Source organism: Sipha flava, unplaced genomic scaffold (genome assembly GCF_003268045.1).
Source record: "Sipha flava isolate LNK unplaced genomic scaffold, YSA_version1 50_pilon_pilon, whole genome shotgun sequence".
Lineage (NCBI taxonomy): Eukaryota > Metazoa > Arthropoda > Insecta > Hemiptera > Aphididae > Sipha > Sipha flava.
Window position 1 is genome coordinate 1,235,357 of NW_020273428.1, and position 15,029 is coordinate 1,250,385.

The 15,029-nt window shown below is 29.3% G+C and overlaps 1 protein-coding gene and 1 long non-coding RNA gene across 2 annotated transcripts; both read left to right on the forward strand.

The window, feature by feature from the left end:
• The first annotated feature begins 2,161 nt into the window (after positions 1 to 2,161).
• Positions 2,162 to 3,605, forward strand: LOC112690572. Its single transcript, XR_003149229.1, has 5 exons — positions 2,162 to 2,493; positions 2,573 to 2,715; positions 2,950 to 3,190; positions 3,269 to 3,330; positions 3,478 to 3,605. It is a non-coding gene; the product is annotated as an uncharacterized LOC112690572 (long non-coding RNA).
• A 582-nt stretch (positions 3,606 to 4,187) lies between these two features.
• On the forward strand, positions 4,188 to 12,898 carry LOC112690571 (alpha-(1,6)-fucosyltransferase-like). The gene is made up of 10 exons (XM_025564605.1): positions 4,188 to 4,537; positions 7,253 to 7,485; positions 8,022 to 8,043; positions 8,987 to 9,343; positions 9,490 to 9,676; positions 9,749 to 9,986; positions 11,588 to 11,764; positions 11,850 to 12,000; positions 12,259 to 12,519; positions 12,623 to 12,898. The coding sequence occupies exons 2-10, from the start codon at positions 7,262 to 7,264 to the stop codon at positions 12,713 to 12,715; spliced, it is 1,710 nt and encodes a 569-aa protein (XP_025420390.1). The 5' UTR covers positions 4,188 to 4,537; positions 7,253 to 7,261; the 3' UTR covers positions 12,716 to 12,898.
• Positions 12,899 to 15,029: the final 2,131 nt, after the last annotated feature.

The window sequence follows — 15,029 nt, forward strand, 5'->3', positions numbered from 1 at the left end:
GGGTGTATCGTATTCCATTATTAAATTTAAATGTATTAAATTAAGTAATTTTACTTTTAATATTACAATTTTAATTTCAATTAATTTAGTTTAATAAATTTATCGAACATACTTCAAAGACACTTCACAAATTATGTGTGGGTACATGCCATGACCTGTGCACACTCACGAACAATAAAAACAATAAATATAGTAATAATCAATTTTAAAAATAATTTTGATTATTAATTTAATTTAACAATACATCAAAAATAACTTTATTTTTTCCGACTCGTCGGATGAAAAACAAATCAATTTATATTAAAACCGATGTATCCGACTAGTCGGACTATCGAATCGGATCGAAAACGGATCCAATGTAGCCGTAGCCTTACGTTGTATACTGATTGAGTCCCTACACTGAATGGAAAAAAAAATAATACACTAATTGAGTGCCGAGTACAAACGGGACGAATACTTATTGAGTTCGGGGTCAAGAAACAAATAGTATACGAATTGAGTCCGAGGGTTTTTTTGAGTAAAATATAAAATCAACCGTCCAGGGTCCATACATAGCGGAAATTATCCCTCGTGGCATTAAATTATGTTATTGCCACACATATGCCTTATTAATGTGGATCTCGTTTACATAATCATTGGCAAGGACTACCAATAGTAGTGAATACTCTTGTTCGAAAATCAATGCTATGTCTTATTCAGCCCATTCAAATATTTTTAAACTCAAATTATTAATTGCTCGTAACAAAATATGATTTTTAATATACTCTGTAAACATGGCTTGATTTTAAATATAAAACATTTCCTAATAATTTTTCCATAATTCAAATGATTTTTTTTATTATTTATATCGCCTAAAAATCTGAACTCTATTAATAATATCATAAATAAAAAAAACGGTTTCGTATTAAAACGTAATAGGTTTTCATTTTTGTTCTAAACAGCTTTGTGGATACACTTGTAGATTACATCACGTCGTCAATTGTTTCGTCGTCGCACTTGTCACCAACAGTACGTTAGTTTTGGACAATTTTATTTTTTTGAAGTTTACGGCCGGTGGCTGGAAAAGTATCTATCGACCGTTAAGTGATAAGTATCATCCAAACGATTTCAAATCGAATGGCAAATATCCCGGTAAAAGTCAATACGAGTTTTTTACTATTGTTTTATTGAAACCTTATACTCCTAAGACTAATGACTATTAATGAGTTAAAAATTAATTAACTTAACTATTAAAGTTAAATTACTTCTGATTGGGATTCTTACGTGCTTATTTATTTTAAGTAACTTTTAACTGAAAGAGTAATTTTTTTCCGTGATACATAGTTAATAATCAAATTACTCAATTTATTGGCACGTTAAGTTGATTTTTTTTCTAATTAAAATTCGATAGATAAAAAATATAAAAATATTTATTTGATATACATTTTATATTATTGTTTTTTATAGAAATAGTCGAAATTATTTTTACTATGGAAATGTTGAAAGCACTATTCTTGAATTTCAAAGGAGATCAAAATAACGTTTCTACATTAAGCATTTTATAAATATCATATTATTATTCGGTTAAAAATAAAGTAATTTATTTTCAACTGAGTTAAGTTATTTATTTATTTTTTAATTTAATAAAAAAGTAACTTTTAACTTTTAACTCAACTTTACATAAAGCGGTAAAAAAAATTAGTTAACTTACTTACATTTCTCCCAAGTCTAAAATAAAAAGAAAAAATTATTGCACTAAATATATCTATGTGATTCGTTTTTTATAGATGATGCAAAATCCAAAGTTATTAGTCTTTTCGTGCAAGACTTAATTCCACGTAGATTGCTTCACTTCCCCTACGAAATACCTAAAGATATAGCTCCGAGATTGGACGTGTTACACGGATTACTTTTAGTTTGGTGGGTAGGCCAGTTGTTGAAATTTATACTTCGACCACAGCCATCAATCAATGATACATTCAACGAATACGCCAAAAGAGTGAAATTTCAAATTCCGATTGTCGGGTAAACGATTTGTTTTATTTGTATAACATTTTTTTTCACAAAAATTATAAGTATATTATAGATTTATGTGTACATTTGTTGTTTGAGTAATTTTTCATTTTTTTATCTTACATCATGTTATTTTTGAGATAACTGATTAAATTATTTTTTAGTTGTTTTAACTTCGCTAAGAATTTATTTTTGAATGCGATGACGGATAATATTTATTTCAAATTACTTACATACTTACATGAAAGGACCGGCGAACGAGACCATAACCATATCGTAATTCACGATTTACTTATTCTAACATTCTTATATGATATTATATAAAGTACAGATTAGACGAACGGATAAGATAGCGGAAGCTAACTACTATCTACTCGACGAATACATGATTCATGTCGAACGATATTATCAAAAAGGAGAGTGGTCTAATGGTGAAGTCGCAAAAAAAAGAATTTACTTGGCAATCGATGATCCTGAGATATTTGCTGAAGCTTTTATCAAGTGAGTATTATTATTGTTACTATCATGTGGACTGGACTTTTAACGTGATCAATGTTTGTTTACAATTTTCATGCTCTAGGTATCCGGATTAGGAAATAATCGTGATCCAAAAGTGTCTAAAACCGCAACCGTTATGACGCTAACATAGGCATTATCGGCATTACCATCGATGTCCATTTCTTATCGATTTGCGATCATATTGTATGTACATTTACATCAAACGTAAGTGATTTTCACAATAAACTATGTCGGAAATTCAGTAAAATAAACGTTAACAACCTATTCGGATCCCCGATCGGACTACCGTTTGTTCGAACTATCCACATCGAGGTGGATCCAAAACGACTGCGCGTGCCGAAATCGGCACACAGACTTAGACCGAAATCGATTATTCGACAATTTGATCTTTGATAAGCAATGGTAAATGTGGTAATATCCTGCGCACATAATTTCCAGGTGTGCCAGATGGCATTCGAGATGATGAAAAGTTTGCGCGGAGACGCATCGACCCGCTGCAGCACTTTAGACAGCTTCTACAACTTTGCGTCTTTCAGTCTTATGTTAAACGAAGCGGTAATGTCTCACGAAACGGACAACAGTAAGAATATCGAACTGCTGACTGGTGACGTTGTTTTGCCGGCTGAAAATTATTGGAACGGTTCTACAATCGGAGTAAATTCAAGAACACGAGCCAGAGGTCAATATCCTTCGTTTAAGATGCCCGCGACGTCTGCACTTAGTCGACAAATATTATACTACTTTTATATTGTTTAAGGTTTCTCCAAAAATCGATACGGCCAATTTCACTCTTGTCTGTGCAACGTGAAATCGTATTCAGTGAGTAACAGAACCAAATAATTTTGAAATAATTATTTGACAGTCGAACGTTGCACGATTTTCTACCATAATAATGTTATATATCAGTATACCAACGCACTAAATTAATTAAGAACAATATTAAACGTGGTCTATATGTCTAAACAGGTATATGGTATAATGCTATGTGGCGCAAAACCTAACCGAAATCAGCATCAAAACAGTACCTACATGTGTTTATAAACCGACAGTGTAATAGTTTAGATTCAGTGAAGTATCGATTTAATTAAAACCACGTTCACCGAAACATAAAATAATATTTTATTATTAATAATAATTATAAATATATATTTACAGCGTTGCTGACATTTACAGAATTATTTGTACATTAAATGCTTAGTTTATCATCAAGAATAAAATCCTTGCTTCGATAGATGAAAGTCTCTAAAAAAAAGAAACCAAAACTAATGTAATAAAATAATATAACTTATTAACTAATAATAATGATAACAGGATTATTAATAAATACAAATATGTGAATTTTTGGTTTCTATACTATTGACAAAATGTTTATACAAAAGCAGTTTACCATTTAATGTTATCAGATAGATTTGAAAAGATTGAATATAAATTCCCACACGAGGTATAGCAACAATACATATACCAATTCCTATACGAAAAATATAAATCAAATTCAATATTAAACGTAAAACTGTGGTAAAACTTTATTTTTGTGTTTCATAAAAAGTTTTATTATCAATTTATCAATTTTTAATTGAATATAAAATATAAAATTTGAATATTGTATACATGGGTGTGTAAAATAATCATAATAATACATTATCTGTTTGTACAGTTGAATAAGCATTTTCATATGAATTATTAACGTAAACGAATACGACATTTCCACACATGACTTTTTACGTGATCATAATTAATTATCGACAATTTATCAATGCGATGTAGTTATTATAATATTCAAGTACAGTATGTAAGTATCATAATTTTATACACCTTCACGCGTAAATCAATGAAAACTATTAAATACAACATAACAAATTATACGTTAAAAAAACATAATCATGCAAATATGAATACACACAATAAAAGTGTATCACGTAAAGCAGAAGATAATTCATGATCTCCTCGGTGTTAAATGGTGCTGTGATAGTAAAACTTCTGCCACAGTGAAAAGTACAATCATCAACTTCAGAATCACTTTGTACAGGTACTACTTATACTTCATTCGCAATTAAATTAAATATATTAAACTTCTTTGAAAGAAAAACTTTTTACGATTATATTTTTATTTAATTTAAAATCATATAATATTCTATGTTTATTTTCACGAATGTATTTCTTATAACTATGAACATGCACCAAAAATGTTACAAAATAAATATATAAAACCACGTAATTGTGTGATTTACATAATGGAAATTTCATAATGATTTTATAAAAGCTATATTAATAATAATACATTATAAAACTCTCTTAAAAATACATCAAATTTGCTGTAATTTAATCATCAATTAATAATTTTTAACAAGTATATTTTACAGTTAATGTATTTTCTCTAAGCGATGAAACTTATTTTCGAATTATTAATACGAAAATCTTAATTCGTAACTACAACCTTAATCTAACTTAAACTACGATAATGAAATAATTTAAACATCTAAATCATTGTAACATTAATGTACTACGTACATCAAGTTTATTGAAATATCATAGTTGACCAATCAATTATCATTCTGTTGACTGATATCGAGATAAATATTAAAAATAATTTATACGATATTTATAATCACATGCGTGACGCGGTCCTGCTCTCTTGTCGAACCAACGTTGTATACCTAGGTGTCAAGAAATTACTGTACACTAATTTACGAACAAATTGTATGCTCAAGTCAGGTTTATCATTTATTCAAGTATGTTTATAGTTTGTTTTGAGTTTGCAAAAAATAAAGTAGGTTAGAGCTAGGTCCATATCACCAGTACGGCCACTTTTGAATAATAATATCAAACCTTGACAGTATTATGTACATTTTTTTGTACAATTTTGTATAATCAAAATAAAATTTTGTATACCCACCCAAAACCCGAGAAAACCCGATTTTTCTGTGGTCATAACAATTTATACTGTGCCTACTACCTATAATAGTCACAATGCTGTACAGTAATATCGTATTACTAAAATAATATGACAATAATTTAATAATGACTTAATAACCCGAGTTTTACTTTCCACCACACTATACCTCTCTATAGTATATGGTGGACTAAACATAAATGAAAATAATTGAAAATAGGAAAACCCCAATTTCTGGTTTGTGCGTGTAGCTTGAATTATTTGACTAGAGTTTTATTTTATACACGGTTATTTCGGAAAATGAAAAATGAATATTGTGTTTGACAGTCGAATAGTGTGATTCAAACTGTGGATACTGTTTATGACATATGCTTCCTTACTTTGCTACCTACTTGAACTTTTTTTTTTATCCTTACTTTTAGGACCACAATTTCAATGAAAAAACTGAGGGTGCTGAAAACCTTCTATCTTTTTCATATTCCTTAATGGTTTTAGATACCCGCAAACCGTACAATTCAACAGTTACTAAAATATTTGGTAAATATATGAATATTTCTAAATTTAAATTGTTCACTTTGATTTTATATTTTCTTTTTATGATCTTTTTTAGATTTTAAATTGGCATGTGGTGGTACTTTAGATAGGTAATTTTTTTAAATCTTAATAGTTTTTCTAGACGTGAGAAAAAAACTGTCCTGAAATGGTAAAAATACGCTGTAAATAAGACTTTCACATTTCAAATTTTATTTATTTAGTCATAATTTCAAAAGTAATGTGGCTATAAACTTGAAACTTTTACCTTATAACAATAATATTTTTTTCGTATTGCGAAATATTTTCGTATTGTATAAAAATTTATATATTTATACAAAAAAACTCAAAAACTATTGTTTTTCTTTACATAATGACATAAACACATTTGGGATGCTAACTTCGAAAATGAGGGCGCTAAGCACACCTAAGCCCCCTACAAATTTAAATACATTTATATACTAATATATCTTTTCCCATATCCTTCAAAACTTTACTTTCTGTATCTGCCATTTTTTTTTTAAAAAAATCATAAATAATTAAATAATTTTATCACCTACTTATTATATTAATAAATTTCAACATGGATTCATCAAAAAAAAGTTTTAAATTAATATTTCAATTCTTTATTAATATAATTAGACACATCATCAATACAAGTACATGATGTGTCAATAAAATATCATGCAAAATACTAAGACATGACTATGTCCGTTGTATATACTTATACAAGGTAGGTACCTATACCACTGCTATCTTATAGATAACAAAAGTTAACAATTATAAATTGTATAATGGTACTTACTACTTAATAGATTAGAATGGTAAAAGGTACTCCGTAGTGCGTAACACTGACCTTATGAGAAAAATGTAATAAACTAAGTACAATATTTTATAGGTAATTGTATCATTATTGAGCTTGGGTGGGTATACAAAATTTTATTTTTGTTGTACAAAATTTTACATAAAAAAGTACAAAATACTGTCAAGGTTTGGTACTATTATTCAAAAGTGGCCATGCTGATGATACGGACCTGTTAGAGCTCTACAAGTAAAATAAATAGAGCACACTTTTTAAAATATGTAATAAAAGTTTAAAATGTTTTATTAATTTTTAATGTACCTAAGTTAATCAACAACTGAATTGACTTTTTCTTACCGATACGTCATATCAACTTATTTTAGTTAAAAAACAAAAATCCATTAACTTGCAACCTAATATTAATTATTGAAAATTAGATACCTAATTATTGTTTAAGAAAAAATCGAACTTATGCTGTCATTAATAACTTATATATGCGCTGTTGGACGGAATTTCAGTCACTGAAAATGAATCAGCTATGCAAGAGGCCGTACCTTGTACTGTTCGTTAAAATCGCTATATTACTCTCGGTGTATATGACGTATCTATTCTGCCTACCATCAAAAAATGAAACGAGTACTATCGATACGGATTTACACAAAGCGAAGAACAAAGCTCTCCGTGAGGAACTCAATGAGCTGTACAAGACCAATGCTCAGCTGAACACTCGACTAATGGATTTGAACAACAGGTATTTCAGTTCGATATCATACATTCGTACCTAATTATTTGAATTCGAAAATTTCGAGTATAGATTTCTCGTTCATCATACAACGCAAGCCATAATATACTTTGTTTTAACTAAATATAGACGTGTATAAAAAAAAATTTGAGGGGGATTTAGGTTGTACATTTTTATACTTATATAATCTATAGACCACTTTTACTCCATAAAAATATATTTAATAATTTCCCTGAATTTAAGAGAGGGTTTGAGCCGCTAAATTTCCCCTTGTGTACGCACTTGACTAAATATAATATTATTTAAACACTAAATAACACACGTTTCGAAAATATAACATTTCAATATGTCTCTTAACAAAACCAAACTCCTAACCCTTAACAAAACTTATTTATCTACTTATGACTGTTAGTATAAATATTGAATAAGGTATTGATTTTACAAAGATGTTCTTATTATAATCTTTATAATCTTTATTGGATGTTTGCTTATACAACTGATATGTATAAATAAAATACATTTTGATTTTGTGTTTTTTTTTTCAGGCTTTCAATCCAACATGAAAATGTACATGCATATGTTTTGTTTGGGAATGGGTCGATGGGCCGATAGTACACGGGGCTGACAACCCATGGGCCGATAAAATATAATATTATAAAATTTTACATTATTCATTATGCTCTTATATTTGTGCACATCGAATTCACTGTATAAGCTAATAGACCTACTATAGCAAAATACAACAAAAACTTGTTAATATTTATTGACTTTGATAATTATTTTATCTTTTGTGTCCTTTACACAATCGCAAAGTCGCAATAACTAAGCACTCAAGGTTATCACCTACAATAATAATTATTATTTTCTATGACAGGTTTAAAACTATTTTCTTCATTTTTTAATAAATATTTTATTCAACGTTTTTAAATAATACATTTTTAAATAAACTTTTTAATGATTGAGTATACACAGTATACTTCTAACACAGTGAATTGAATAAGCAAAGATATATGAACATAGTGAATATAGTAAATAATGTAAAATAGTAAAAATATTAAAAATTATATTTTTTCGACCCCATAGACTGTCGGCCCCATGTCCGCCTGATGGTTGTCGGCCCAATGCCGCGATACCGTTTTGTTTATACAACTTAATTTGAGTTGTGAACAGTAATAAATATTTACCTTGATTTCTACCATCTCATAACACAAAACAAAATAATTAGTGCTTATATAACACATCAATTCTTACGTTTTGGTTATTTTTTACTTCCAAATATTTTTATTTTTAATTATATATATACTTTTTTTAATTATTTAGTATATAATTTAAATGTTTTGATTTTATCGATCACTTAAATATCTAAATAATCTAATTCTTAAAACTTAATATAATATGTGGTCAGCGCATCTTGATTATTGTTTTATAGGAACAGAATATTTAAAAATCATAATCATAATAACAATAAAAATCAGCAATGAATAATATTACATTAGTATTTTATTCGCAGAAGTCCAGTAGGAATGCGTCTAACGCCCCGACAAAAGAATATGAACATTTACGTCGTCGTATATTTTTGAACACTCAAGAGTTTTGGTATCGCATCTATAAAACATTTTCATTCCAAATGAGGAAATCTAATGATAATGTTAAAGATCAGATTTCCAAAATGATAAATATGTTCAGAGAACATTATACCGCGTTACTAAGAGATGTTTCTAATTTGGCCGAAGTCGATGGTCATTCGAAGTGGAGAATACAAGAGTCCAGAGAACTGAGTGATTTAGTTCAAAACGATATAAAACAAAGTCAAAATCCACTCAATTGTGATAATGCAAGAAAACTCGTTTGTCGATTATTCAAATATGTAAGTTTGACATTGACCGTGGGTACATCTAACTAAATATAATAATAGTTTTGACCAATATACGGAACAATATTTCAAACTTAAAATCATACTGCAGTTGTTAATACATTTTCTGATATCACTGTAATTTAAATACATATTTACAGGATTGTGGATACAGTTGTCGACTACATCATGTTGTCGAATGTTTAATTTTCGCTTTTATCACTAAAAGGACACTATTTTTGAATAAGTCGAACGGTTCGTTCTCTGAGAGAGAATATGAAAATCTATTCTTGCCATTGAGCGACAAGTGCCGTTTAGAAGATGGTTATAAACTTTCCATTTGCAGTGGTAACCGCATATTCTTTACCATGTGACATAACTATTACAACAGTAATCGTGAATTCATCTTATACATTTTAGGTAATTCAAGTGCTCGAGTAGTGTATATAAATGCCTTAAAACTACACAATAAAAATAGTCCTTACCTGCCATTTGAAATTCCAGTAGAGTTGGCTCCAAGACTGAATGTGTTGCACGGAGATCCTGTTGTGTGGTGGGTGGGTCAGTTTCTCAAGTATATTTTCAGACCGCTGCCGAATCTTAGTTATGCATTCGAAGAATATAAAAATAGAGTGAAATTCCAAAAGCCTATTGTCGGGTATTAAATATATTTATTTCTACTTTTTAATTGCTTCAAAACTTGTAACTTAAGTCATAACGGCTCGACAGTCGGAATCCGAATATTTAAATAATTTTAATCCATCTTAATCAGAGGTTCCCAAACTTCTTATAGTAGGGCCCATTTTGGAAATTATTTCAATTTTGACGACCCACAATAATATCAATGACCTATATTTTTTTAAAAAAAAGTTTATACTATGTATACTATGTAATTTAATTAGTAAATATATAATTTTAATGCGAAGGATGTAATTGTTCCCTATTTTTCATAACCGCATTGATATCTATTTTTTAATTTTGATTGAAAAGAACTTATTGTAAGCTCATCATCAATTAATTTTCTTTTTTAATCGTTGACACAGATATTATCTCTGTTTCTTCAGTTTTCGCAGAACTGAGTCATTGACTTTTTATTTAACCATTTGTCCATAGTAACTGTATGAAGTTCTTGAAAAATAGTAAAATTTAAACTGCGTGCATGTATTTTATTCAATGTACCATGTATTACTGAAAATAATCAATTTATTTGAACGTCATACAGGTACTAATTTGTTTTAAACATATTGCTATATTTTCAATAATCATTAATCTGATTGCATTGTTTTGACACAATTGAGCATAGACATATGAAGAAATATTATTATGTCTATTGGTCGTAGTAAATGTGTAATGGTCACAAATGCAGATAACAGTTTATGATAAAACTAACTAAATAATTAAACATCAATTAAAAGTAATAGAAACGCATGAAAAATATAACGCGATCCACTAAAAATATAATTGTGACCCACTTTTGGGTCGTGACCTACAGTTTGGGAACCTCTGATCTAAATTATTTATTTAATATAATAAAAATAAAATAAAAAATATTCATAAGAAATAAAACTTTCTATGATATATATTAGCGTGAGAATCAGTAAACAAGGTAAATACTTAACACTGAAGTCTCTATGTACACTAAAGTATTTTATATTAATTATATGCCAACACTTGGACGCAGTACATTTAGACAATTGGAGATTTTAAATAATTTCACTACAATTATGATTTCAATACTACGGATAATTTATTATTTCTTAATTTTATTTATAATTCACATTATTTCAGTTTATATTAAAACGTTTACTAATAATGTATGAAATAATAGATACTCTATATAATAATAGATAACTCTAATAATAGATGAAATCATCGTTTGAAGGACGTAAATTGTTGATTTCATTACCGTACTAATACATATATCATATACATTTAAAACGAATTGAACCGACTGAATCGGTCTAACAGAACGGTTAGCCGTTCAATACGTTCATACTCTTACTTCATAATCATACTTTTCAATATTTTTACTATATTTTATAAATAATAATATGTAATAATAATATGCCAAAAAATTAATAAACTACAAATTTATGAATACTCAAAATTTGTATTCACGTACCTTTAATGGAATAAAATGATAAATGTTTCTGTGATCATATGTCCTGTGCTCAAGTGTCATATACTCTGAGGCAGATATATTATCCCGAATACCAGCTGTGTGCATACAATTTAAGAGAGTGCGACAATATTGTTTAGAGTGCAAGTCCGGCGAACCGACAAAATCAATCGAGAAGCTTCGTTTCACGAACTCGATGAATACATGTACCACGTCGAAGAGTACTACAAAATCGAGGAATTCAACGGCAAAGTGCACAAGAAACGGATTTATTTAGCTACTGACGAGCCGTCGGTGTTCTATGAAGCTAAACTCAAGTGATTGCATATATTATAAATATAGCATAAAAATTGACAACATATTTTCGAATAACCGCCACCGTCAAATTGTCTATACATACAGGTATCCGGAATACGAAATCATCGGTGATCCAGAGATACCTAAATCAGCGTCAGTCACCGACCGCGAAAAAGACAATTCAATTATAAACATCAACATTGACATATATTTTTTATCTCTTTGCGACTACTTAGTGTGTACTTTTTCATCGAACGTACGTCAATGTTTAGCTAACACACATTTTTGACCAAACAAAATCAATCTCTTTGTCGATACCTTCGACATCACGATTTAATATGATTAACCGACGACACGTCTAAGCACCTTACAATTTAAATGTTCATATATTTATGTAAATCGCTTAGTATTTAAAATAATTATTTATCGTTATGTACATTTTGATTAGCACACTAAATTTGTCGAAGAAGACTCTACATATAATTAGTGATCAACTTAAATTATTATATAACAGATTTGTCGGATGGCTTATGAGATAATGAACAGTTTGCATCCGGACGCTTCTCTCCGGTACACTTCGGTGGACGAAACATATAATTACGGACATATGATCCGTAGGATAAATTCAGTAGTAATACGTCATGATGCTTATGGATTAGAAGAGATTGGAATAGAAGTGGGTGATGACGTTTTTGATTATGATAACTTGTGGAATGGTTTTTCACGTGGCATCAACTTAAGAACAAATATAACGGGCATATATCCTACGTTCAAGGTAAATATACATTCTCGATATCACACGTAGTATATGTGTAGCAGCTACAAATAAAAAAAAAACTTGAACGCATCATTCGCTCAATCTTAATTTTTATTTTTAGGTTACTCGAAAAGTCGAAACATCGAATTTTAGCAATCATCCATACATGCAAATTGATCAGTGTATATTCAACGATACTTATTCCACGAATTAATAGTACATATGTTAATTGTAATAAAATTACTAATAATATTTCAAAAGAACATATTGTGAGTATGATATTTCATTAGAGAAAATGACGCGATGATGTTAATAACAAATTTCTGTAACTTACTGCACTGGAAATAATTATTATAATAACAATACCATTTTTACAGAATAAATCAGTCAAACCGTTTGAAATTCAAATTATTACATGAAAAGTATTTTGTAATGGTAATTAAAAAATGATTAGAAATGTTTTTTTCAGGCGTGTACTAGCCCACCGGAATACCGGGAAAATCCCGGTAGGCCCTCTCAAAAATTATAAGACCTGAGCCCCTTACCAAATAGATATCTGTAGTTTCAGTAAAATTCAGTAATTTTATTATTTTTAACAATTACAATACAATACTGATGAACAGTCGACTTCTTAATTTAGTACCCAATGGGAAATGAGTAAAACACGCAATTTTTCGAATAATTTAATTGATTTGTTTTTGGTAAATATGTCTATCATCATTATTTCGAATATTAGAATCATTCGATTAGTCCATTTGATTATTCCCATCACTCATAAACTCACTCTATTTTCAAAAAATGCTTCAGTGCTCAGGAGATGATAATTACTATTAGAGATCTTGAGACGGGGAAAGCCCTAGGCAGAGATAGTATACACCCAGCATTTTTACATAACTGCGGACCTAGAGCCTTGCAATAGCTGTCGAATATATACTATGATATCTTTCAATCTGGTTAAATACCAAAAACATGAAAAGAAGCTGATGTAATTGAGATTCAAAAACCTGGCAAATCAGAAGATGATCCAAAGAGCTATCACTCAATCTCACTCCTTTCCGTCATGTCCAAATTAATAAAAAGAATAATTTTAAAGCGCATTGGTCCTATTGTTGAGAAGGCTATTCCATTATTCTAAGCAGACTTTCGACCAAATAGAAGCTGCTCTGACCAAATCCTTGCGATAACATCCTAACTAGAAATAGGATATAATATAAATACCAAAACCTATGCAGCATTTATTGATCTCTCAGCTGCCTATGTGACACTGTCTGGACACATGGCCTTCTATTCAAGCTAGCAAGAATAATTCCCTGTCAATTCCTATTAAGATACTTAGGAAACAGCCTGGGCAACAGAAACTTTAGAGTATTATTGGGTGACAGAGTCAGTAAATCCCTCATACTTAACAATGGCTTGCACAGGGGTCAGTTCTAGCCCCAACACCCTTTAATATCTATACCCACGATCTCCCAAGTACAGTATCTAAGAAATTTGTCTACGCTGATGATATCGATGCCTCAGTTCAATACTACATTAACTCAAATTATGAAACTACTGATTCTAGAATGAAATAAACGACTTCTAGAGGTGAATAATGTAACTAAAAGTTATTGCGTTATAAAATCGAAATTGTCATAATTTTGTAAATAATATCACGTAAATAACTCAATTCTGAATATTTTTGAGTTATTGCTGTCTTGAACTGAGGCGACGATATATGCATAGCAACGCAATGCAAAGAAAGTAATATAATAGAACAAACCCTAGAAGATCTTAATGTACTAAAGAATTACTTTAAAACGTGGTGACTTAAACTAAATCCTTCGAAAACTACAATTTCCTTGTTTCGTCTTAACAACAAAGCGGCTAACCAAGAGTTCACAGTCAACTTCTGTAGCCATCGCATAAAGCACGACAAATTCCCGGTTTACTTGAGTATTATATTAGTATTGGTAATTTATAGTTATAATTATTTACATTTCAATAAAGGTCATACGATAATAATAATTCCCATCACTAGTTGTAACATCACCAGCAAAATCGGTAAAGTTCGGCGGAAGAAAAAACCTGTATCAGCTCGCGAATACAGTAAATTTAAATATATTGCAATTTCTTTAGGCATATTTCCAAATTTTGTTTTTTCCAATAACCTGCTTGATGCATTAACCGTTTTTATAACTAAAAAAAAATCTATCTAACGGTACATTTTTGGGTCATAAATCCATGTATTTCTTAAAAATATCATATAACTTCCCTTTAATAATAAATGATCGTGAGCAATTTGTTTTTGAGTAGAGAAGTTTAATATGTAATATATATTTCACTAATGAATATTACATATATCGTAATAAATAAACAGAGAATGAATAGCCAAAATATACAAAACAATTTTATCTCACCTACCTTTTTACTAAATATTGAATATCAGAAGCTTCGTCAATGAATATTTTATATAGGTTGAAGTTAATTTTGGAATTTTTACATTTAATCGACTCGATTTTTTCTTTAAAAAGACCTATAATTTTAAA